The following is a 25133-nucleotide window of genomic DNA, read 5'->3' on the forward strand; positions in this document are numbered from 1 at the left end:
AGAATTTGTATTCCTCTTCTGGTAGAGTCAGGAAAAGCAAATCCTCCACAGCAGTGATTTGTGAAAATGAAGGGAAGCGTTGGTATGTCCTGGATACTGTACTCTCCAAAGAAGGATTATGGCCATAGCAAAATGATCCCACGGCATGCTAGATTACTCCTGACTGGTCAGTTATGGAAGCTTCTCAGGTTCCAAAAGTACATAAGCTTATGTCAAATAGATCCCCTTGAGTTAATTCATCAGTGGATTAAATGCCTTGCCAATTACTCAAATATAGTCATTTATAAGTTTCTTTAATAAAAGTAAATTTTCAGATGCTGCCACTCATCATCAATATATTTTAGTGCTTTTGAATATTTCCATATAATTATATTTAACTCTGTAAACTGTAAGTGCTGTCATTTCCTTTGACCTATGTTGCAGTTAGATACATTACTTGATCAGAGCTCTCAATGAATCATTTTATGCACACGTACTTAGTTAACTGGTTATTTTTTTCCTGCCTGTGTTTATATATAATATACTCTATAAGCGAAAGGAAATCAGCCTGCATGCAGCTGAGTCTGATAAAAGAGTAATTACATTCTATCAGAACAAACAGCTGTCAATAATGAATTCTGAATTAAAATTACTAGCAAAGAAAAGAATCTAGACATCTGCAGGAAATGTGAAAATATTTTTATAACCTAAGAGCTGAGATCTCGACAGGGGTATCACTGAGTTTTCCCAGCTGTACCTGCAGTGTATTTTGAAATATTCCTAGACTGAAAGAACACTGATACTCATTGCATAAACTAGACTGCATTAAAAAAAAAAAAGTTGGCTGCTTTGAACAGTGTGTATTTTGATTTCACGTAATCAGCATGAAAACTTTCTGTCTCAAACTATTTTGCTGTGCCCCTGGTCATAAAATGAAGCTTAAAAATAGGCCTGTTATCTTTGTTTTCTGTCTTTCCAATCAGTGTTCTATTGCTTGGATATTTTCCTTTCTGTCTTTGGAAAAATACTTTTGGGTCTTATTACACAGTATCTGATTTGCTGGCATCTGGGAGTGTTTTTTGCAAAGAAAACTTGCAAGGTGGGCTTCAAGCATCTGAGTTTTATTACAAGATAGTTCCGTATATTTTCAAGTATCTAGAGATAGTAAAGTAATAGTCTTTAGACAAAAAAAAAAAAAAAAACTTTGTTTTTGAAACAGCCTTTATGTTTTGAAAACTTTATGTTTTTGAAAACAGCCTTTATGTTTTCCATTTACATTGTTAAGGACACACCCACACACAAAAAAACAACTATATGAGAGGTCAGGATTTTTAAAACTATATATATGTCTATAAATAAACACATATGTATTACTATTTAATGCATCTTTCTGTCTTCATTTACTTATAAAAATATGAGGAATGGGGCCATGCCTGTGGCTCAAAGGAGTAAGGCACCGGTACCATATGCTGGAAGTGGCAGGCTCAAACCTAGCCCTGGACAAAAACTGCAAAAAAAAAAAAAAAATTAGGAGTGCACCTGTATCTTTGTTAGTCAAAGTGTAGCTCATGGACCAGCAGAATCAGTATCACTTTAGAACTTGTTGTAAAGGTATAATGGTGAGTCCCACTCCAGGCTATTGAATCGGAACTTCTGGGCAGAGCCCAGGAATCTGTGCTTTCACATGCAAAAGCAGTGTGTCCAGACTACTTGCATTCATTGAGTTTAATTATTGAACATTGGCTTTCATCTCTTTGATGTCACAGTCTCACAACTATGATTTCCTTCTTCTAGTATTGCTCTGCAGGAGAGGCAAACCCTATCTTCTCTACTCCCATCCTCCAACATGACCAGTAAGTCATTCTAGATACCCTTAGTACTAGTTTGCATTGATTAGTCATCATGTATTCATACTACACTTACTGAAAGTCAACCACAGATCAGAACATGTGGAAAAAAGTAGAGTTGACATAAACATAACTGGTTAACACATACCAGGTACATAGAGAGTACTTCAAAAACCACTAAATTCATTTCTTTTTAAGTAGCTAAAAAGATTGCATGATCTAATGTTTCTTTAGTAATGGCCAATTACAGACTCAGCATTTCACTTTTGGACCAACATTCTTGCTACCTAAATTGTTAGAATCATGGACCTTGGGTCCATCTGGGGAACTCTAAGGTTAACAGCCATCTGCTGTGAGTAAAACCCCCAGTGATAGGAGTATGAGCCTGGGAAACAGAAACATCAATCCAAGTCTTACTTAGATCCCTAGGAACAACATGATCTTGGTCAAAGTCTTAGACCTGCCTTATTCTCCATTCAAAAAATGAATGTGAGTAGGCAAACAGGTTGGAATGTGAGTAGGCAAAAAGATCAGAAGAAGCAGTACAGTTTCATAAATTCAGAAGCCAGATGAAGACCCTGGAGACATCAACACAAAGATCTCCTCGAGGTTGGAGAAGATGGAGTATGATGCAAGTAAGTAAAGCAGATCCCGTGTAAAGCATTACTTGATTTGGTTGTATGGAGAGTAAGAGTCTGGCTGCCTTATAAAAGTTTGCAGGAGTCAAACAAAAAGACCAGACAAAACAAGGAACTAGCTACCAGTTTTTAACTACTAATGTAGATTCTTCAAAACTATTGGACTATTGATGTTTAAATAAAGACAGTGGTATTTTTAAATAGCAAAAGCAAAAAACAAAACGAACATCCAGACCTTGTGAGAAAACATTGATGCACTTTGCAAAATAATTCAAGTTGTCAAAGTTTGAATGTCTTCTATACACCTTCCAATGGCTCGTCTATTTGACTCTTGCTTAACCTGAGTCAGGAGTAATAGCGTTGACGTTGCTGTTGGCGAGCCTGCTGTGTGGACCGAGTAAGTTGTACACATAATGTGTTGTCTGTGTGAATGTTACTCACTTTGCATTGGGCAGTATAGAACCTATGCAGCTTTACTTAACAGACCTGGTAAATGGTGGTATCGTCTTTCAGAAGATGAGCAACTTTGTCTTATTCTCAGCAGAATGTAGAATAGGAACTGAACTGATATGCCATTTACAAAGAAAACCTCTGGGTGCATGACATAGTTTTTTATACTTCCATAGCACCACTCAATTGACCTCTATTCAGATTCAAGTCAACTACCAATTATCAGAGCCAGCTGAGCCTGTTTCTGTCCAGGCCTAATGGTCTCCTCTGCCCATCTGTAAAATGAGACCCACTGTGGCATATTCAGGTGTTCTTTATATGAACATATTAGTCTTCTAATTTATCTTGAGCATCACATTTTAAGAATAATAGGGTATGTGTTTGTCAGATAATACTGGAATGAAACCAAGATCATGTAGAAGTCTTTGGAAGATTTTTATGTGAGTCTATATATTTGAAAAAAAAAAAAAAAAAAGCCTGATTAGCCCATGTGGGTTTGGATTTTTGTAGGCTTATTCTTTTTAAGTAATTAACTTCCACTCATCATGAACAAATAAAACACCCTGAGACAGCTGGTCTCAACCTGTGGGTCGTGACCCCTTTTTAACAATGAAAATACACCGCGGCATTTGGAAGGTTGTGAACCACTGCCGTGAGAGAATATAATCTGGTGGGTGACCCTTGACCTCTCAGCATTCCAGATTAGTATACTTAGAAAGCAGATCGGGAGCTTTGTGCTTCGTCTCTGCCTCTTACTGTTGATGAAATGCAAACTTCTTTTAATCCTCAAAAGAAGCCACCAAAGCATTCAGCGCACTTCACCTTTCTAAAGTGATCAAGGTCCTGACTCAGCTCAGCTCAACTCCAGCTTGTTCTCTTTGCTCAGTGCTTTTCCCCTCTATGGCAGCTCTGGTATCCTCCTATTTTCTAAAATCCACTCCTCGTGCCAGCTCCAGATGGCAAAGCCAAGTCTGGACTGCAAGGAACAGCCAACACCACTCAGACTTTGAGATTCCATCGCCACGCACTGCAATAGTGTCAGCTGGGTTCCACCTTCTCTCTGCTTCTTGGGAGGCGCAACTGTTTCTTGATCTTTAATTGTAATTTGTATTATAGTAACTTTTATCCATCATTTTACATTTCCTTTTAAGTCCATTATTACATAATTTTGTTGTCCTTATGAAAAGAATCACATACTTCAGATTTCACAGCATTGATAGACAATAGTTTCTTCAACTATTTCCCTAGTCTTAGTGGTTGTTTTGTCCAGTATTTGCTAAATCACGTTATGCTGCAATGAAATCTCTTTCTGATCTCTCTCTGCCTATGTGTACACAGACCTCCATGACAGATTTCTAGACGTGGAGGTGCTGTGTCTTTGAACATGTGCATTTAAAATTTAAATGAACATTGCAAAATTGCCTTTCAAAACAAGTACTGTATCTGCTATGTAGAGCTACAATAAACATATATATGGGGTGTCCCAAAAGTTACCCCTGAAGTTGCCATACATAGTAAAAATAGGAAACTGCCTCTAAATCCACCTTTATTTACAAAATATTCATTACAAATGCTTACACAAAGATAGCCAATATGTAGAGAATATTTTATGAATGTTTTGTAAAATTTTAAAACTTTAGGGGTGACTTTGGGGGCACCCTGTAGTACATATTTAATGTCATGGATAAATTTGTCTGCATGTTAATGACAATTTATTCAATTTTTTTTAAATTCTAATTTCATAATATATAAAAGTGAATTAAGTAGGTGAATATTTATGTCAAAGAAATCCATATAATTTCTCTGGTCATTCTGAGATGCAAGAAGATAGCAAATTATCTAGGAGTCAGTGTATTGTAAATAGCCCCAAATGTTGTAGAGATGTCCAGAGTGCCAGCACGTTAAGTTCAATGTCAATTGTTAACAAGAAACAAAATGTTTCAAAATGGCATTCATCATAGCTGTATCACAATTTTATCAGGACAGTCACCTGATTAATCTTATAAACCTGAGCTGTAAAAAATCTATTCTCATAAATGCCCTTTTTTATATACTTTCAGTTCATAAATGCCATTCATCTGATTTAACTATCATATCCAATCAAATCATGAGCTGATATATGAACAAAATGCTCACAATAATTTTTGTCCACATTTTACTGTCTTTTCACCCAACTAAATGATCTGTGCAATCTCCTAATTCTATTGTCTTTCGTTGCCAGATCATGGAAGTATCAGTAAAGGGTCAGCATTACAACTCCACCAAATTAATCAGAAAAGCCAACTTTTAAACACATCTCCTGAATGACTTTAGCACAAAATAGTCCCTGTATGCCTCTTAATTTTTTTATTTTTGCACATTACTACTGTAGCACATCATGGGACATTAAGCATATTTCAACTCATGGGACTAACTCAATCATGTTTGTAAAAATTGAAAACAAATGTTGTAACTTGACGGATGATAATATTGAAGTAATAACAGTTTCTTAGTAGGCGTACTTGTTTAATGGATTGCGCAGTCTTTCAGCTTGTAAACACTGCAATGTCTATCACTCACTGAAATGTTTGTTCTCATCTAAAGTTTAGCAATAATTTGATTTGCTACAGAAGTTGCAATAAACACAGAGTTTATTTCTGTTCTGATTCTCATTGGTGGAATCACTGCCCTCATTGGAAGATAACACAGAAGGTTGATTTTACTTTAGGAATAACAGACTGTGTGGATACTGCTAGACTTGATTTAAAAGTACTCTTCCCTTTTTGCTGGAATTTTCTCTAACATAATAAATGGACTAGATTATGCCGGCCTCAGCCTGAGGCACAGGGTTATACACTCCTTTCTTTTAAAGATATTTAGAAAAACCTGTCTCAGTGCTTGGCAACTACTCTGACAGAAAACAGATAAAAATAAGGGTGGTTTATCAGTTTTGCTGTTCTTATCATGTTTCAGGTTGAAGGCTGTTGAAATGATGAAAAACAAACAGCACTAAATAGGGTTCCATCATTATCACTGCAGTGGGAGAGCAGGGTTTTTCAGGATCAAAGAAAAACGCATTTGCTTTCAGAACTACAATCCTTCATTTTGAGAGGTGCTCTGCACTCAGATACTGAGGGGCGAATGAAAGAGTAAATTGGAGAAAGAAATAAAATAAATATGTGCTGCTATGGGAACTTGGAAATTCAAACAAAAGTAGGCTGGCATACTTTTAAAAGCTCTGAATTTCCAATGTTCAATCTCTTAAGGCAAAAAAACAACAACAAAAAAAAACTAGTGCCTGGGGTTTGTTATTTCTGAGCATGTGGAGTAAACATGAGCACCAAGGTTGTTTCCATCTCATCCAATTGTAAGAACTCCTTTTATCTTTGTAAACATGTGTCAAAGGGACTTTCCCATGTTGGGGGTTTGGGGGAATGTTTATATATATGTTGTTATCTAAGAGAGGGCTTAATATTTTTAAACTTGTATTTTTTAATTCTGCTACTCAAGTCGAGCAACTTCAATTTCTCTGGCATGGCATTTGTCCTGGAAAATCGTCAAAGATAGTGGAGACAAGGAAGCTATTGTCCTTTGGCTTAAGGGGATTATCCATGGCATAGGGACAATAACCAGAAAACAAATAGAAACTAAGGCAGCTGCCGAAAAAGAGTTCTAAATCATCACTGAGTCCAAGGAAGAGGAAATCAGGCAGGAATCTGGATCAAGCAGCTCTGGAGGTCAATCTTGAAGGAGGCAAATGTCAACAGTTAGAGATGTTAGGGACATAGAAGGTCCAGCACAGGTGAAGTCCCAGAGGCAGGAAAGCTAAAAATATGTTTAATTTGGTGCTGAAGGAAAGCCATGGATTTTACAATAAAAATACTACCTGAAAGCTGTGTAGTCTTACTGGTGAGGCCAGAGCCAAAGAAATATCTATGTGAAGTTTTTGAACCTTTAAGTTAAAGAAATTGCCTCCACAATTACAGGATAAAAGTTACTATTAAATCCAATTGACCTATTTTTTTTTTTTTGCTTACATATTTATTTCGTACATATATCAGGCTAGAATGCACTGGCACAATCGTGCACTTTAACCTCAAACTCCTAAGCTCAAGCCATACTCCCACCTCAGCTTCCTGAGTAGCTGGGGCTGCCAGAGTGCCACTGCTCCCGCTCAGCAAATTTCTATTTATTTATTTTTTTCAGCATCTTGCCATGTTGCCCAGGCTGGTCTCAAACTCTAGACCTCCTTTCACCATGGCCTCCCAAAGTTCTAGGATTACAAGCACCAGCCACCGTGCCTGGCCTGACCTATGACTTTTTCAAAATGCAGAAGAAGGCCGTGAAGCAATATATTTAGAGTTTGAGGAGATAATGTTTAAGTCTAATAGTTCTGCAAAAACCCAAGTTATTGATCCTGTGTAATGGAAGAAACACACAAAGTTCTCAGATATTTAAACTGTCAAAAATAGTGCTGTCCATGCAAATTTTATATAAAGTATCATTCAAACCCTTATTCCAGCTAACCAATAGATATATCAAAATAAAAACCTCAAGACTAGATGAGCCATGTCAGAGAGAGAAACTGTGAAACATGTAAAGCAGAATTAATCTAAATAATGACTGTTGATTTCTTTATAAGTTGATTAAAAATGTTATAAACGATCCTTAAAATGGAAATTAAATACGTGGAACTTGCCCTTTCCCCCTTCACTGTATTCCAGCCTCTGGCTTTCTGTTAGTTATTCAAATATGCTATTTTCTGTTCCAGTACCTTTTCTTGGATATTCTTTCTTTTCAGAAGCTTTTCCACCCTCTTCACTTAGCAAACAGCTATTTGACCTTTACGTATTGTATTAGTCTACTCAGGATGCCATAACAAAATGCCACAGACTGCAAGGCTTAAACAACAGAAATTTATTTTCTCATAGTTCAGGAAGCCAGAAATCCGAGATGCAGGGGCTGCTGGGGCTGGTGTCTGGCGAGGCCTCTCATCCTGGCTCTCCATGGCCACTTTCTCACTGTGCCCTCACATGGCCTTTTCTCTGCAGACAAGCGTCTCCTCCTCTTCTTACTCGTCCTATCTGATTAGGACACCCACCCGATGACCTCATTCACCTTTAGTTACTCCTCAGGGACTCATCTTCATTACAGCACACAGGTTTCAATCCTGTACCTTTGCTAAAGAGCAGTTGTTGAGGTTTGTAATACAATGCTTATTCCTGTGAATAAGTCTAATTTATTAAACTAATTACTCCACGAAACTACAGGGTGTCCCCAAAGTCACCATGCATCAGGGAAAATGGGAAATTGTAGCTAAATGTACCTCTACTAACAAAATATTCATTACAAAATTTTACAAAACATTCTCTGCATGTTGGCCACCTCTGTGTATGGCGACTTTGGGTCACCCCATATAATCTCTAAGGGGAAAGGATCATGTGGATCTTGCTCACTACTTCTTTGATGTCTGGGCACTTGAGAGATACTCAGAAAATACTTATAGAATAATAGCAAGCGGTCTTCTGAAAATACAGCCACTGTGGACGACAGAACAAAATAATGAGCATTTTCCTATCTTCCCCTGGGTGGTGGAAATGGAAAAATTAGCATAGTCAGCATGTGCTGTTAAATGTGTAACAACCAGCTCTCTGAAGAGAAAAAGAGTGGTGTAAATATTCCTACCATGTGTGATTTCACATCACAAACGTGAGGTCACTGGGGAGAGATGACCAGTAGCAACTATTACAGTGTCCCTCCCTATCTGCAGGGGTATACCTTCCAAGACTCCCAAGTGGATGCCTGAAACCTCACAGAATCCGATGGGCATTATTTGGACGTGTTTTCATTTATATATTCTACCCACAAATTGAATGCCTTTTCTATTTTAACTAAGCACTTATCACTACGTGGCCACAGCTTTTGCAGCTTAAGGTGCAATAGCAAAACTAGCACGGTTTTCTTTTTTCTTCTATACCATTTCACAGAAGATTCATTTTTATATACATCTTAGAAACCTTAGTGTACATTTTTTTTTTCTTTCCTTACTAATATTGCACTTGAAGGAGGCACTTTAGAGTTTGTCTTTGTAATTGCCAGAATCACTACTCTTGAACTCTGGGGCCATTATTAAGTAACATAAGGATTACTTGAACACGAGCACTATGTTATACCAAGACAGTCCATCTGATAACAGAGATGGCTACTGATAACTGATGGGTGTGTACATAGACAGTTTAGATAAGCTGGACAAAGGGACGATAGGGCAGGATAGAGTGGGCAGGTGTGGGAGTTCATCCCACTGTTCCAGACAGCACACAATTTAAAACCTAATTATCCTGGAATTTTCCATTTAATATTTTCAGGTCAAAGTTGACCACAGTAACTGAAACCTTCGAAAGTGAAATCACAGATAAGAGGGGTCTACTGTACATGTTTTCACTTGAAGAACACAAAATAATTAAGGAGCAATAAGTTTTGAATATAACCTTTATTTTTAGTCTATTTAGGAAAAATCCTTGAAAATTTACTAATTTGATTTTGCCAGCTCCAGCATCCCACTGATGGATAGTTGAGTAAAATAATGGAGGCTGAATATACAGAAATACATAGAAATTTATTATTGTGTAGGGCAAGAGAAAGAAACAGTCCAAGGTGATATTTCTACTTTCTACTTTAGTATGAAGAAGGAAGGAGAGAGTGAGAGTGGGAGGAGTGAAGCTTGGCGTCTGTTCACTTTTGAGATTATTGAGGGTGGTTTGAGTTACAGTCCTCTGCTTCTCCTGAAAGGGCCAACACTTTAGGAATCTTTTGGAGTTTATTACTGGGAAATGAAAAGGAATGAGAGAAACAGGGGCAGAATTTGGGGGGTATTTTACATATGTGGAGGGTGGGAGACAGGCACAGGTACATAAATCTGGGGAAATGGTCAGACACCAAAGAGGCAATGGGTGATGAGCACAGGAGTCAAATAAAAAAAAAAAATTGCTACAACAGAGGTTGATGCAGGGGCTCACTGAGCCCCAAGTGTTGGAGGTTGCTGTGAGCTATGACGACATCATGGAACTCTACCAAGGGTGACAGAGTGAGACTCAGGGAAATTTTTTTTTTTTTTATTTTTAATATATGAGGCACAATCTGAAGAGGTGCTTGTTGACAGATTTTTGAAGATGGCATTTAGAGTTTATCTTTAATTTTGTTTATGACTTGATAGAAAATCTACTCTGTTACAAATACAAGACTGTGATGCAATTCTTTTTTGGCTAATTTCATGTACTACATATTTTAGGTAATTCTGTGTTTGGAATAACAGCAAAATGTCCTCCCTGCCTCCCATTAACCCCAAGAGGGTGTCTGATGTCTCCCAAACGCCCTCAATTAGTGTCATAGAAATGTCTTTCCAAGGAGGAAAGACATTCTGAGGAACCTGCATGGGGGACAGTCAGATGCTGCTAAAGGAATGTTACAGGGGAGTGGGCTGTAAGGCAATCGCCGTATTTGGAAATTATTAGTGACCTAATTGGTAGAAAGAGCATGAAGCAATGGGCGTGCCAAGAAAGCGGTGATAAAAATTCCCGTCTCAGACCTGCATTTGAATGAATCCCTGCTCTGCCTCCCACCATGAGCTGCGTGACTTCAGGGAAGTTCCCAAATGTTATGAATGAGAGAAAAGGAAAGGAGACTGGCCTTTACTGAATGTGTCCCAGCCGCCAAGCACAAGGGCCTGGACTGCCATCTCATCTGCCCTGGCCATAGATGGGAAGCCAGGAAGTTCCTCTCGGATGTATGGAGTATATATTGGAAACCAGAGGAGAAAAGGAAAACCAGCTTGAAGGGGTAGATCAAAGCAAGATTGGAAAAGCCAGCTCTCAAGAGATTGTGCTGTGGTGCTGTCGGTTTCTTCTCACATTCCATTGCCTGTTCCCTGTTGTCAGCTTTAGAGGTAGAATTTAAAAACGGAATGTGTACCTGCAGAGCCACTGCCCCTTGTGTTATGTTTGCAGAACACTTGGTGGGTTTAATTCAGCCTTAAGATTGACTGGAAGTTTAGACTTACTAGATAATTAGCTAGAGTTACTTATCACTATTATAACTTAAGAATAAAACAGGAAAATAGAAACGAGGTTAGGTGACTTTCTTAAGGACACATAGCCATTGGTATCTGAAAAAATACCTTGACCCTCATGATCCTGCTTTAGGTTAAAACACGTGTCCAATATTTAAAGCCCCCAGAAAGTCTTCAACCTGGAGAAGGGGTGACGAGGGTTGGTCAGCTTCTTCTCTGGATTCCGCATAAATGGCAAGATTGGGCAAGTAACAGAATTTTAGGGGTGGGGAGCACGGGTGAGGAAAGTTCTTTTCAAGTCATGGCCACTCTTCTTTCGTTTCTTTCCATCCCATATAGTTCATGAATTAGACTCTAGGATATATTTGATTTTTTTCCTCCTTTGTTTTTTGGGAAAAGTATCTCATTGCCATCACAAAGAGGTTGATACTGTATCAAGTTGGAATTATTTCTACCAATTTTGCAAGACCCTTTGGTATATTTTTCTCAGAATCTGGAACAATGCATCATCCAGACATTTGAATGATCCCTGATGCATATTTTGAGAAAATATTCCTGCAGTCTTCTAGAATTGACTTGATATGTAGGGCTCAGTGCCGAGATTTACAGTGTGGTCCCCACTAGGAAGAACTGCACGAAGCTGTGTCCAATTATAAGGAATGCACAAACAAGATGAAGACAATTTAGAAACCCAACATAGAAAGAATGAAAATAGTCTGAGAACCTGCCAAACATGGGGTTTGAAAGAAGCCCAGAGAGACAAACCTTTTCCTGGGTTAGTCCCCACTTAGGTTCTTTCAGCTGCAATCTGGCGGCCTATCTGGCGACCAAGGCACAAAGAGGACCGAAAGTGTTTTCCTACCTCCCTATTCCCTGTCAGACACTACACAGAGCAATCTTCAGATGCTCCCAGCATAGTTCCAACCCCTTGCCAAACACAGAATTTCTTTTACTAGTCATTCTGCTTCTGAAGGGGGCTTACCTTACCTGGATGGACTGCACATTTCCTAAGGCCCACCCCTCATTCATTCACTTCTTCCGCACACACCGTTGATCACTTACTGCATCCTTGGTGCAGGACACACGAAGATAACAAAAATGGTGCAGTTCCTGCTCTCCAGGTGTCCGTGATTCTTTATGGACAGCTGCCCTAAATTACTAACTTGGTTTGACTAGGCCGATAGTGGAGAGGGGTATTAGAGGCACCAAGGGATCGGGGGCAGAAGGTGATTGATCTTGTCTGGAGATGATAAATGGCAAGGAAAACTTGCAATTTAGTTGGTTTACTTAGTAGAACTAACTAAATAAAATGGATCTCAGTACATTTAAACCAACAGCCTAACAGAGCTCTGTACTAATGCTGGCATCAGGTTTCCAGTTGGTTCTGTGCTAAGGTAGGTGCTGTCATTTTTAAGACTAATGCAAACGGCTTTTTCATGGTACTGAATGTTATGAAAATTTGTGGGTTTCAATTTTGAATGGAGTCTGAGAATAAGTATGTGGGGGTCCTCTGGAATAGGATATATACAAGTAAACACTTTTAAAAAGTCATTATATCAAAATCTCACTTATTCTAGTCCACAAACCATAGGGCTTTTATATGAAAGCTGGATTTGATAAAAACTGTTCAGTAATTAAAGTATTATTTGTTTTAAAAAATGCTCCCTTACCACCTTGCAGCCATTTAGTACCTGCAGAAATTGTGTCATTTCCCTTGAATCCTGGTATATGTTAAACTCATCCGTTTGTGAGTTCTGGGATATTCCTTGCCCCGCTACCTCACCAGACCTATGAAAAATTCCATATGTAGCTCCCAGAGCAGGCAGGATGGTTACAAAAACTGTCCCTGCTATGTCATCATTCCAGCATCCTTAATTGCCCATCCTTCCTGTCCTCCAAGTCCCAGGTCCAATGGCACATCATCCACAAAACCAACAGATCTCTTTCTCCTTGTATTACAAATAGTGAAGTACACCAGTCTGTCCCTTGATAGACTCAGAGCTCTTTAAACGTGGGACCTAAGTCATCTTTATTATTCGATTGCCTATTTCAGCTCACAGAGTCCATCACTGTTCATTGAATGAAGAGATGGACAGGTCAATGGACGGATGGGCAAGTAAACACATAGGTACACAGATGACGTGTAGCACATGAAGGAAGCTGTCTGTTGCTTGGCGTCTGATAAATACCTATTCCTGTTGTTCACATGTTTACTAGGCAAATGAACACGCACAAGCAGGAGAAAGAAAACATTTTGGATTGAATCCCACTTGACACATAAATGTCTGAAAGGTTTGATAAATAGCAAACATGCAAGGCTTCCCTTGAGGTTGTAAGAACAATCTCTATTTTTTGTATATTGAACTTAAATAGACTGAGAGGTTTTATTTAAAAATATAGCTTAGTTTCATCTTTATCAGTATTAAAAAATGTCTTCTACATGGCCCAAATGGTTGTAGTTTTCCCAAAATGGTTTCAAACCAAAGTCTACTTTGTACTGCATGATCAAGGAATGTAGTAATTATGGATTTAACGTGTTTTACATTTTGAAAGCAAACTAATGTTACTCAGTATTTTGTTCCCTGGTTATGGTGCCAGATAATACTTTTGACATTTGAGTGTTCTAAAATCATTGCAATGGACTATTTGAGGAGAATTAATGGGTGAAATATCTATTTCATTAAAAAAATACTTTTATTGTATATTGATTTCTGGAAAGGTTTATTGAGATTTTTCTACTCTCTTTACTTCTTTATAGTGCGGGAGTTGGCCGGACTGGTTGTTTCATCGTAATAGATGCTATGTTAGAAAGAATAAAGCATGAAAAAACTGTAGATATTTATGGCCATGTAACTTTAATGAGAGCCCAGAGGAATTACATGGTTCAAACAGAAGACCAATACATCTTCATCCATGATGCACTGTTAGAAGCAGTGACTTGTGGAAATACCGAAGTGCCAGCCAGGAACTTGTATGCCTACATTCAGAAGCTGACACAAATAGAAACGGGAGAGAATGTCACAGGAATGGAGCTTGAATTTAAGGTATGGCTATCGGGTGTGATACGGTTAGTCAGAAGCAAGTCACTCTGGGATTGTCTTTGAGGAAGGTCTTTACTCCCTTAACCTTTCAGATTTGTAAAGTACAAGATTCATTTGACCTTTTCCTGAGGTGTCTGATTATAAAAACCTCTCTTCCACTCCTACCTTGGTTTCCTAACCTAACAATACCGTGAGCCTTTTGTATTCTTATTCAAATTGAGAGATCATATTCTTGAAAATACTTAAAAATTCAATAGGCTATATGGAGTGATTAGTAGACCTGCCCTGCAGTTTGAATAGTCATTTACTTAAGTAAACAAAATATTTATATCCCAAAAGGGAAGTCTTGGGCACATTGCATTCAAACCATAGGCTAAGATTATGTCTGTTGGATTTTTCTTCTTTTCTATTGAACAGCGTCTAGCCAGTTCAAAAGCTCACACCTCAAGATTCATCAGTGCCAATCTTCCATGTAATAAATTCAAAAATCGCCTTGTTAATATTATGCCATATGAATCCACAAGGGTGTGCCTGCAGCCTATCCGAGGAGTAGAAGGATCTGATTACATCAATGCCAGTTTTATTGATGGATACAGGTATATATTCTTGCTCCTCTGACTATCCAAAACCTTGATATTTACATGTGCCCTAGTTTCATAACCAGAATAAATTTCATCTCAGTTCAAAGCCATTTCCTTTCTGCAGGGGTCAGCATTTAGTCCCTTGGTATCTGTGTTTGTTGTTTTGGAGAGCAGTAAGAAGCAGTAGTTAGGAGCCTCTAATCTGGGCTTCTGCACTCTTCTTTCAGAAGCCACTTGAATTTGTAAGGAGTTAATAAAGAATCTGTTTTGCATGATATTCCATAAATTTAATGGATTGTGTGAGAGTCATTTCTAGAAAATGAAGCTGCACAACTAAGTGTTTCTTAAGTGATTTGTGTGACACATGAAATTGAGCTATTAGCATTACACTAAAATTTAAATAATAATGATAAAGACATACATCATAATATTAACAAAGCAGTTTCTTTTACAAAGTCCCCTAAATGTATTAAATGCTTTTAGTTGATTATATAGACAAAATGGGAATTTACTGCAATTGTATCAATGATATGGTTTCATTTTCTGTTACCAGGTTTGATGTTTACATCTCAAACGTAAGCTTTTACATAGTTTCTAAATACCTTAACACATTCTTTTCATTCCCCATAATTCAGACAACAGAAGGCCTACATCGCTACCCAGGGGCCCTTGGCAGAGACTACTGAGGACTTCTGGCGGATGCTCTGGGAACACAATTCCACCATTGTCGTGATGCTCACCAAACTGCGTGAGATGGGCAGAGTAAGCGTGTCACCCTCATGAGTCTCCTGAGGCACCCTTACACCGTGGAGAAATGAAGTTTCCATCTTAATAACTCAAGTGCCAGTGTCATTTTTTCAAAATACAGAGTAGCCAGAACACCGTCTGCACCATCTGTTACTCTTGTTGGTTTCAAATTTACAAAGCCACATCACGTTTTTAAATGTGTGTTTTTAAGAAAGATCTGGTGCTTCGTTTGCAGAGAAGCCCAATCATAGGGGCAAATCAGTTCACAGCTGTCTCTGACTTATGTCTGCCTCTCTGAGTAGGCTCAAGTTTCATGAGCAAATGTGCTATCATTTCTTTGTGTAATGGAACTTGACTTTCGTTTATTCCTGTGGCAAATTCTTACTTCCCTATCTTCCACTCCTATTGAACAAAGTGTTAGAAAGTTATACTTTTTCCAAGGATAAAACCTGGTAATCCCAGATCCACTTTTAAAAATGATGATTCTGAAATACCCACAAAATAGTATTAGGTATCCACTAAGGTATCAACTATTATTACTATTAATACTATTCTAGTGTTATTACTTAAGAGTATTAGCCCTACCACTTAGATTCAGTACATGCAAGCATTTTGTCATATTCGCTTGAGATATTTTCTCCCTTATTTGGGTGAATTAGAAGAATAGCTAAAACCCCAAGTTTTAGAGCCCACAGAGGGAGCAAAAAAAATATCAGATTAGAAAGAAAACTGACTATTCTGATTTGGCTGCTGACTTTGCAGAGTTCTGCCGACTCATTAAAACTGCCTGGATCCTAGTTTCTTTGACAAGCAAGATGGAAACAAATCATTGCAGAGGTTTCTTTCTATGCTCATAATGGGTCTCTTCATTGCAAACCACAGTGGTACCAGTGTGCTGTGTCAATGCATGATTGACATGGCCAGCATTACCCAAGGACTGATGTAATTACTGGGATTACTTGTAGGTGTGAAGATACTTTTTACCTTATCAAAATATTCAGTTCAACTGATGTGCATTCAGCAGCTTCTATGTGCCAGGTACTGTGCTGGATACCATGGGCAAATGGTGAACCAGATGGTTTCCCTATCCTCAGGGAGCTCATGGTTCCAAAGAGAAAATGAGTCACATGTACCTGGAATTGCCTTGAAGTTTGAAATTTTACTAGATAGATAGACAAAACTTCTGAAGTTTGTGTAGTTTTTCAGACTCATCTTCTCTGCTTTTAGGAGAAGTGTCATCAATACTGGCCAGCAGAACGATCCGCAAGATATCAGTACTTTGTTGTAGATCCCATGGCTGAGTACAACATGCCACAGTATATTCTAAGGGAATTCAAAGTCACAGATGCCAGGGTAAGTTGGCACAGTTTTCAACCCTCAGAGATGAACTGAAAAGTAGTCTAAAATACACGTCTCTGGGAAGAACATTTGCCAAGTGACCGTGCTCCCACAGAGAAAAGAAGTCACCCATCCTGGAGTAACTTTGCCTCTGTCTGGCAAGCATTCTCACAAACCCAAGTTTGGCTTCTATTCAAACATAACATCTGGCAGCCCAACTTTGGGGATGCATTTGGTGAGTGTTTGTGCTGGGAAGCATTTACTGGCTCGTCATCTGTGCCCATGTTCACCTTCTCAGCTCATTCTCTTTGGAGCTTTTTCTTGACTTCTTGATTACTTGAGGCTGTAAATATGTTGTTGTTTGGAAAGCCCTTTAGGTCATGTGGGCCTGGAGGTTAATTTGGTATGATTTTAAAACTGCAGAGCAAATGGCATTCTTTAGAAAAATCTGACAAGCTTTGCACATTCTAATTTGATTCCTGGCAGAGTTTATTCCTTAGCGTGCTAATGTGTCTGTCCACGAGAGCTGTGCACCCACGACCCTTGTTGGCTAATTTTCATTCTGCATTTCTTATCTAGATTGCAAGTCCAAGGTTCAGCCCTGATGTAAGATGTTCTATGCATAAGCTTTAATATATTTGCCTTTGGCCCCTTTCAAACCATGATTACAAACACATCTTAGGGGAGATGGGGTCAGTTCAGAGACCTGTGTGTTTTTTTTTTTTGGAACTGTCACAGTGGGTGGGTTGAATAAAACATCAGGATAGAGCTATTTACTTGATTCATTGTTTTTTTCTGGGAAGCTGCTTTCTCTAAAATTATGTTTGGAAATTGACCACTCCCCAAAGTCTGGCCCTAGCTACTGACGTTAAGTGAAAGAAAAATTGGTTAGCAGAAGGGTTGGCACAGGTAAAGAACCTATTAATCCCAGAAGTCTAATGTATTAACTACTCTGAAAGTGCCTGTACTCAAGGCAGCAGTTTCATCCCTAGGTCTTGATTTTGAGTTGCCCAGACAAGCATACCTTAGTAACCTGCCCCATTGTTTGAAAAAATAAAAAATCAGACCTTTTCAGAATTTAAAGCTAAGTATATGACTGGAAATCTTAAGTGCATTTCAGGTAAATTCACCAACCATTCCTGCTGATAAAGGCTGGGAACTAAGCTCCACCAATGGCAGGGTGGCTTTTACCACTCCCCACATGACCAAATTTAATCTCATCACAATAAACAGAAGAAGATTGAAACTGGAACTTAGCCTGCACATTTAAAAATAAAAAGTCTCCCTGTGATTGTATAACTTTCTTAGCTACCATAGCAAAGACTATTTGTACTCCTAGTGTGATTCTAATCTCAACTTCCCAGTTTAGAAAGCAAACTGGCACTTGGGAGTAGGGTATTATTAAACATCAAACCTTTACATGAACTCAGGTGGTCTCTCCTCCAAATAGTAAGGGTTTGTGCACTATTAAAAGCATCTGGGGTAAGAAAGGAAATCCCCAGGACATTCAAAGGGGAATATATCTGCATTACCTGGCCTCTGGCTTGGCTTACTGTGCTTTCTAAATTTTTTCTAGAAACAGAGGAAAGTAAATGATGCTTCCGTGGTAACCATACACAAGTTAATTATGGGGCTAAATTCTAGATTCCTCAGGATTCTCACAAAGTTGGAATAATCACCCTTTTTGACCTTCATCTCCAAATAATGTCAGTCAGAAACCTACCCTGTGCCAGTTAAAACCATCAGGCTAGTTGATCTGCCCATCTTAAATTGAGCTGCTCCCCTTTCTCATTATGAATGAATGAGAAGACTGAGAAAGATTATGTCTTTGTCCACTTACCCAGAATCTGGGGAGCATGTACACCTGTATGCAGAACTTTGATGAGGAGAGAGATGTAAACAAAAATAAAAAGAGACACAAGTGGAAGTCTCTTCAAAGAGAAGAGGCCATTTGAGAGTAGGCCCTCTAAGCTTAGAATTTGGATTATCTCTCTCCATTAGGAGCTAGGAAAAAGGTTGATGTGTATAATTGTTATTCCTGGTTCTGTAAACAAAAGATTGTTTCTATTCTTGTTGTACTTCTAAAAAAATACCTTAAAAGCCTAGAAGGAATCAGAAGTGACTTAGTATGTTCATTTAACCCATTTATCTATTATAAGGCAGAGTAATTTTGCCTAATTACTCTAGAAAAGAAAGACCCTCTTGCATCTGGCTTGTTTTTTGTTTTCTCTTTCCTTCCTCCCTCCCTTCCTTCCTCTTTCGTCTCTCCCTCCTTCCTTCCCTCCCTTCTTCCTTCCCTCCCTCCTTCCCTCCATTTGGTCTATCTGTGCTAGACCCCCTTACAGCCTCCTTAGTTTGGTAGTCAGCTAAGAAGAGTTCTGTTTCAGAAAAGGGCACCTATTTGCTGATAATCTCTTGTGTCCTTGCGGGATGCTTCACTTCTGTTTGGCAGCGTACTCACATGGCACATGCTTTGTCCCTTGCCATGGCTAGAAACTGTATTCCTCTGAGACATACGGGGCATCCAGGTTAACAGCAGCTACCCGGTTTGTGTCAAATCCTTTAAATGTCACTATTTGTCAATTGGCAGTGCTAGAAGTAAGCAAGCACAGCGATGTGAAGTTATCGTGGCGACAGCAAAATCTCTGGTCTGAATGACATGCCTGGAATCTCCTTTCAATATTGAAAAGTTATTGAATTCCAAAATTTTTGAAATAGAGTATATAAGTTTCACTTTGGAAAGAATGAGGACATGGTCACTGGTAATATACCCAAACTTTTGGATTCAGACTCATTTGCTAATATGAGAGCTACATGGCTATTTGCTCTCTGAGAACCTAGGTTTTTGTTTAAGAGCAAATGAATTTGTGATTTAAATATACGTGAATATAGATGCTAATAGCAGATAAGACACACACCTAAGTTTCTACTTAAACATGTTTATTTCTCTGCCCTTTTATTTTTGCAAAAAAAAAAAAAAAAATGATGATTGGTCTTGTGGTCTTTGTACTTACTGAATCCTCCTGGCACCCTCCTCGGTGGCCGGGTATGTGGCTTTCCCTCTAAAGGACGGCCAGTCCCGAACGGTGAGGCAGTTCCAGTTCACTGACTGGCCAGAGCAAGGAGTGCCAAAGTCTGGAGAAGGATTTATCGACTTCATCGGCCAAGTCCATAAAACGAAAGAACAGTTTGGCCAAGATGGACCCATTTCAGTCCATTGCAGGTCAGTAAAGAAGCAAGAATGCTAAGTTTCCATTTGTGATTTAAAGCAATGATGACCCTGAAAATAAATGTTGTTTATTCCCTGTCTATACAAGCTTGTTATAGTGAATCTACATAATTCAAATTTTATTCTCAGAAATGTCTTGTGAAATTTAAAGCAGAATTTATTTCCCTTCCATTTCATAAAATGAAAAGAATGGGAGGAAAATTTTTATCCCCAAAATTTACTTTTTGTAGAAAAAAAAACCAACTGTAGTTTTCCTTGCCAGTTTTTGCCTTAACAGGAATTGTCGGTACATCCCCTAGTAATAATTCGTTCTATCAATCACCCCTTCCTTGCTCTGCTCTCATCGCACTGCACCAATAGCTATCTTTCTGGATCTTTCTTTTGTATTTGTCTTCTTGGGAGATCCATAAATAGCTATCAAAACTTAATAACAGTACTAATTTTTGCTAGTCGATAAGTGATTAGAATGGTACCTCAGTGAAAAGTGCAATTTGCCTGAAAATTGTTGCTCTATCAGAAAATGAAGGACCTTCTATTTAATTATTTTCAATAGCTTCTAGAGCATTTTATAATTCAAGTCATTGAAGTTAATAGAAAGAACAAGTAAATGGTTTAAACATTCACCATAAATTTAGTACTTCTGGAAGTTGCTGTTCAAAAACCTTCTAACAAAAGGAATTCACTTAATTTTAACTAAGGTATTTTAGGATTCTAGCAACAGATGTCTAACTTTCTAATCTCTTTATGATGAAAATCTTGAGAGAAGTTTTCAAAAAATATGTTTTGCTTCAAAAATAGCCCCTATAGTTCTTAATGAAATAGGAGGCAGGATCTCTGGACCTCAGTTTTCTCAGATGTCTAAAACTCTTTCTAGCATTGTTTGTTTTTCAGGCATGGTATATTGTACGAGAAGCAGACCTTATTTACGCATGTTTGCTTTGTATTGAGTTATAAAATCCTTTGTAGTATCTAACCGAAGAGCATGTAGAAAATGACGTATGGGTCAAATCCAGGAATACCTAGGAGAGATTGCAGACCACCACGATAAAATTAATATCACAAAAGAGAGTGATATACAGTTTTTCTTTCCCAATTCATATAAAATTTATGTTTATACTGTGGTCTTTTAAGTGTGCAATGGATATGTTTAAAAAGAACAATATATATACACCTCAATTCAAAAATACTTCATTGCTAAAAAAAATGCTAACAATCACCTGAACTTTTAGGAAGCTGTAATCTTTGGGTTGATGGAGGGTCTTGCCTTGATGTTGATGACTACTAACTGATTAAGATAGTAGTTGCTGGGTGGCACCTGTGGCTTAAAGGAGTAGGGCACAGGCTCCATATACTGGAGGTGGCAGGTTCAAACCCAGCCCGGGGCCAAAAACTGCCAAATAAAAAAAAAGGGCGAGGGGTTTTAGCAACCTTTAGTTGCTAAAGGTTGAGGTGGCTGTGGCAGTTTCTTAAACTAAAACAGCAGTGAAGTTTGCCACATCATTTGACTCTTCCTTTCCCGAGAGATTTCTCTGTAGCATGCAATATTGTTCAATACCATTTTACCCACAGTAGAATGTCTTTCACAATTGGAGTCAGTCCTCACAAGCTCTGCTGCTGCTTAATTAACTATGTTTATGCACTATTCTGAATCCTTTGTTGTTATTTCCACAGTGTTCACAGCATCTTCAGGAGTGGGAGTAGATTTCATCTCATGAAACCATATTCTTTGCCCACCCACAAAAAGCAACTCCTCTTCTATTCACATTCTATCAGGAAGGTGAAGCAATTCAGTAACATTTTCAAGCTCCACTTCTAATTCTAGTATTCTCACTATTTCCACCACATCTGCAGTTACTTCCGGCAGTTACTTAAATCCCTCAAAATAATCCATGGAGGTTGGAACCAACTTCTTCAAAACTCCTACAACTGGCCCCCCCAGGAATCAGGAATGTTCTCAATGGCATCTAGAATGGTGAATCCTTTCCAGAAGGTTTTCAATTTACTTAGCTCAGATCCATCAGAGAAATCACTGTCAATGGTAGCTATCACCTTATGAAATGTGTTTCTTAAATATAACAATAAGATTTAAAGGTCCAAATCACTTCTTCTTTCATGGGCTGTAAAATTGATGTTTGTTAGCAGGCATGAAAACAACATTTCATGCTTTTATATATTTCCATCAGAGCTCTTAGGTGACTGGGGACACTTTTTCTGAGTAGTTCTTCACAGTAGACTTAAAATATTCAGTAGCCATGCTGTAAACAGATGTGCTATCACCCAGGCTTTGTTGCCCATTTATAGAGCACAAGCAGGGGAGATTTAGAATATTTCTCAAGGCCCCTTACGATTTTCAGAATGGTAAATTTGCTCTGGCTTCAATTTAAAATCACCAGCTCACTAACAAGAGAGTCAGCCTGTCCTATGAATCTTTGAAGCCAAACATTGAATTTTCCTCTCTAGCTGTGAAAGCCCTAGATAGCTACTTCTTCCAAGATAAGGCAATTTTCATCTACATTGATAAACAATTGTTTGGTGTGGACACCTTCATCAATTATCTAGGCTAGGTGTTCTGGATAACTTGCTAGAAGTTCTCTGCTTCACTTTGTACCTCTGTTACAGAGATGGCTTCTTTAAACTGCATGAGCCAACCTCTGATAGCTTCAGACTTTTCTTCTTTAACTTTCTCACCTCTCTCCACCGTCAGCAGAATTGAAAAGAGTTAGGGCATTGCTCTACTGTAGGCTTTAACTTGAGAGAATATTATGGTTGGTTTGATTTTCTATCCCGACCACTAAAACTGTCTTCATATCAGCAATAAGCCTGTTTTCCTTTCTTATCTTCCATGTGTTCACTGGACTAACACTTTTAATTTTCTTCAAGAACTTTCCTTTTGCATTCATAATGTTGCTAACTCTTTAGTACCAGAAGCTTTGCTTTCCGTCTATCTACCTTCATTGACTAAGTTTGCATTTTGTATTGGCATGGTCAAAACAATTACAATAGTAATATCGAAGATCATTGGCCATAGATCATAACAGATATAATAGTAATGAACAAGTTTGAAGTAGTGTGAGAATTATCAGAATGTGGCAGACAGACACACAGACACAGAGTGAGCAAATGATGCTGGAAAATTGGTGCCAATAGACTTGCTTGAGTTGGTGTTGCCACAAATCTTTAATTTGTAAAAGGAAAAAAAATGCAATATCTTTGAAGTGTAATAAAGCAAAACACAATAAAATGAGGTATGTCTATATTCATACAAAGCGGATGGCATATGCTGGGCTTGAATTACCCGAACATTTCTTTTAAATTTACACATAAGTTCCCTAAAGGGTAATTTAAATTAATGTAATATGAGATATAAAGAATATTAATTTAATGCAGATTCTTAGCATTAAGCATTTTCATAGATATAAAAGTGTGTTCACGTGTGTGTGTGTGTGTATGACTTTTCACTACTTTTATCATCACAAAATGATTTAAACACCCCTTTAATAGAAATGCGGTGGGATATTATTATCACATGTGTATATTGAAAACTTATAAATATTTTCTCTGGGAATGTTCTGAAAATACCATTTATTTCTTACTTAACTGACAGGATAAAGTTAAAATATTTGGAAGTTATAAAGCCCAAGTCTGTTTGTTTCTTGAAAATATTTAGTAGAAATCCAGAAACACAATATTTTTGTTACACTTGAGCGATCAAATTAAGGTTTGATAGATTCAACAAAAAGATCATAAATCGTAGTTTCTCATGACTAAGAGAGAGTTTCAATGTTGAATGGGACCTTCAAGGTCATCTGTTCCATCTTAACAAAGGCCTTGACTACTGCTGGACTTCACAGTCATTTTTTAAATGACTGGAGCTATGTCCACCCGCAAGCAAATGTGGCCAAGGCCATGAGCATGTCATGCAATAATGTTGCCTTTGTTACTGTGGCAGTGCGGGCGTTGGGAGAACTGGAGTCTTCATAACACTAAGCATTGTTTTGGAAAGAATGAGATATGAAGGAGTTGTAGATATCTTCCAGACCGTCAAAATGTTGAGAACACAACGGCCAGCCATGGTACAGACGGAGGTAAGAAAAATCTTCAGAAGATTTTTTTACATCTCAGAAACTTAGATTTTACTTTTCTAGATCTTGTAGAATCTAGGGACTTCCATCTCCAAAGACAAAATACTGTAGGAAAAGTATCAAAAGGTTTAATTTTTTTTTGAGACAGAGTCTTACTATACACCCTCGGTAGAGTGCTGTTCTGTCACAGCTCACAGCAAACTCATACTCTTGGGCTTAAGCGATTCTCTTGTCTCAGCCTCCCAAGTAGCTGGGACTACAGGCACCTGCCATAACGCCTGGCTATTTTTTTGTTTTTGTTGTTGTTTTTGCAGTTTTCATTGTTTATTTGAACCTCATTTTCTCCCTCTTTAAATGGAAAGTGAAAGTATCGATGTTATCATCAAAACTATATGAGATTATACGTTAGCTTGATTCATGATATATAGTCACTATTGAAACATTTTTGACCTATAAAATGGCAGATTCATATAGTTCATTATACTCATATTAAAATATATTGTACATTATTTATACAGAAAGAACAACCACCATGGCCTCAGCCCATTTTACTTCTCTGTTCTCTTTCTATATGGCTACAGAGACATGAGCTGATCTATATTTCATGTCTTGACACGGTCACATAAAATGTGTAGATCCTGGATAAGCCTATAGAAATTAGCCCCTGGTTTTTCATTCTAATAAATTGATATGAAAATTTGGATATTTGTCATAATGACATGAATTCAGGATTTAGCCAATCTGGTCTATTGAGCATTCATTTCTAAGAATAATGTGAGTGATAATATTGATGGTCCTTGAAAGGCCACTGAATTATACAATTTATATGTGTTCCTAAATCAAACACCCACAGTATCTTCCAGACTTTGATTTCAAAGTAGCACAAGAATTTGGCTTGCAATACTCAAAACATTATGTCAGCCTGACAAACTTAATGGGCGTTGAGGGTGACAGAGGGAAATTGAACGTTTAAAAAGCCTCAACAGTTAGCCAAGCAACTCACTGTGACAATATAGGAAAGCAAACTCCATTTATATTGCATTACCATTTTTATTGTAGAAAAATGCACATTTAAGCAAAATAGAAACTATCTACTTTCAGCCCCATCGGCTACTGGAAATAGGTTTCTTTTATGGGGAAAATCCTACTTTTTCTCA

The 25133-nt window shown here is 38.0% G+C and overlaps 1 protein-coding gene across 29 annotated transcripts in view; it reads left to right on the forward strand.

Moving 5' to 3' along the window:
* The window catches only part of PTPRD (protein tyrosine phosphatase receptor type D), a 2247062-nt gene that overhangs the window by 2217322 nt on the left and 4607 nt on the right, over positions 1–25133 (forward strand). For all 29 annotated transcript variants that reach the window (XM_053572732.1, XM_053572883.1, XM_053572736.1 and 26 more), the window contains 6 exons: positions 13717–14002; positions 14417–14595; positions 15216–15342; positions 16555–16680; positions 19734–19888; positions 23844–23979. In XM_053572732.1, the coding sequence (XP_053428707.1) occupies positions 13717–14002; positions 14417–14595; positions 15216–15342; positions 16555–16680; positions 19734–19888; positions 23844–23979 (1009 nt within the window). The remainder of the gene's footprint in view (positions 1–13716; positions 14003–14416; positions 14596–15215; positions 15343–16554; positions 16681–19733; positions 19889–23843; positions 23980–25133) is intronic.

The sequence above is a fragment of the Nycticebus coucang genome, chromosome 2, assembly GCF_027406575.1.
Source record: "Nycticebus coucang isolate mNycCou1 chromosome 2, mNycCou1.pri, whole genome shotgun sequence".
NCBI classification, from domain to species: domain Eukaryota; kingdom Metazoa; phylum Chordata; class Mammalia; order Primates; family Lorisidae; genus Nycticebus; species Nycticebus coucang.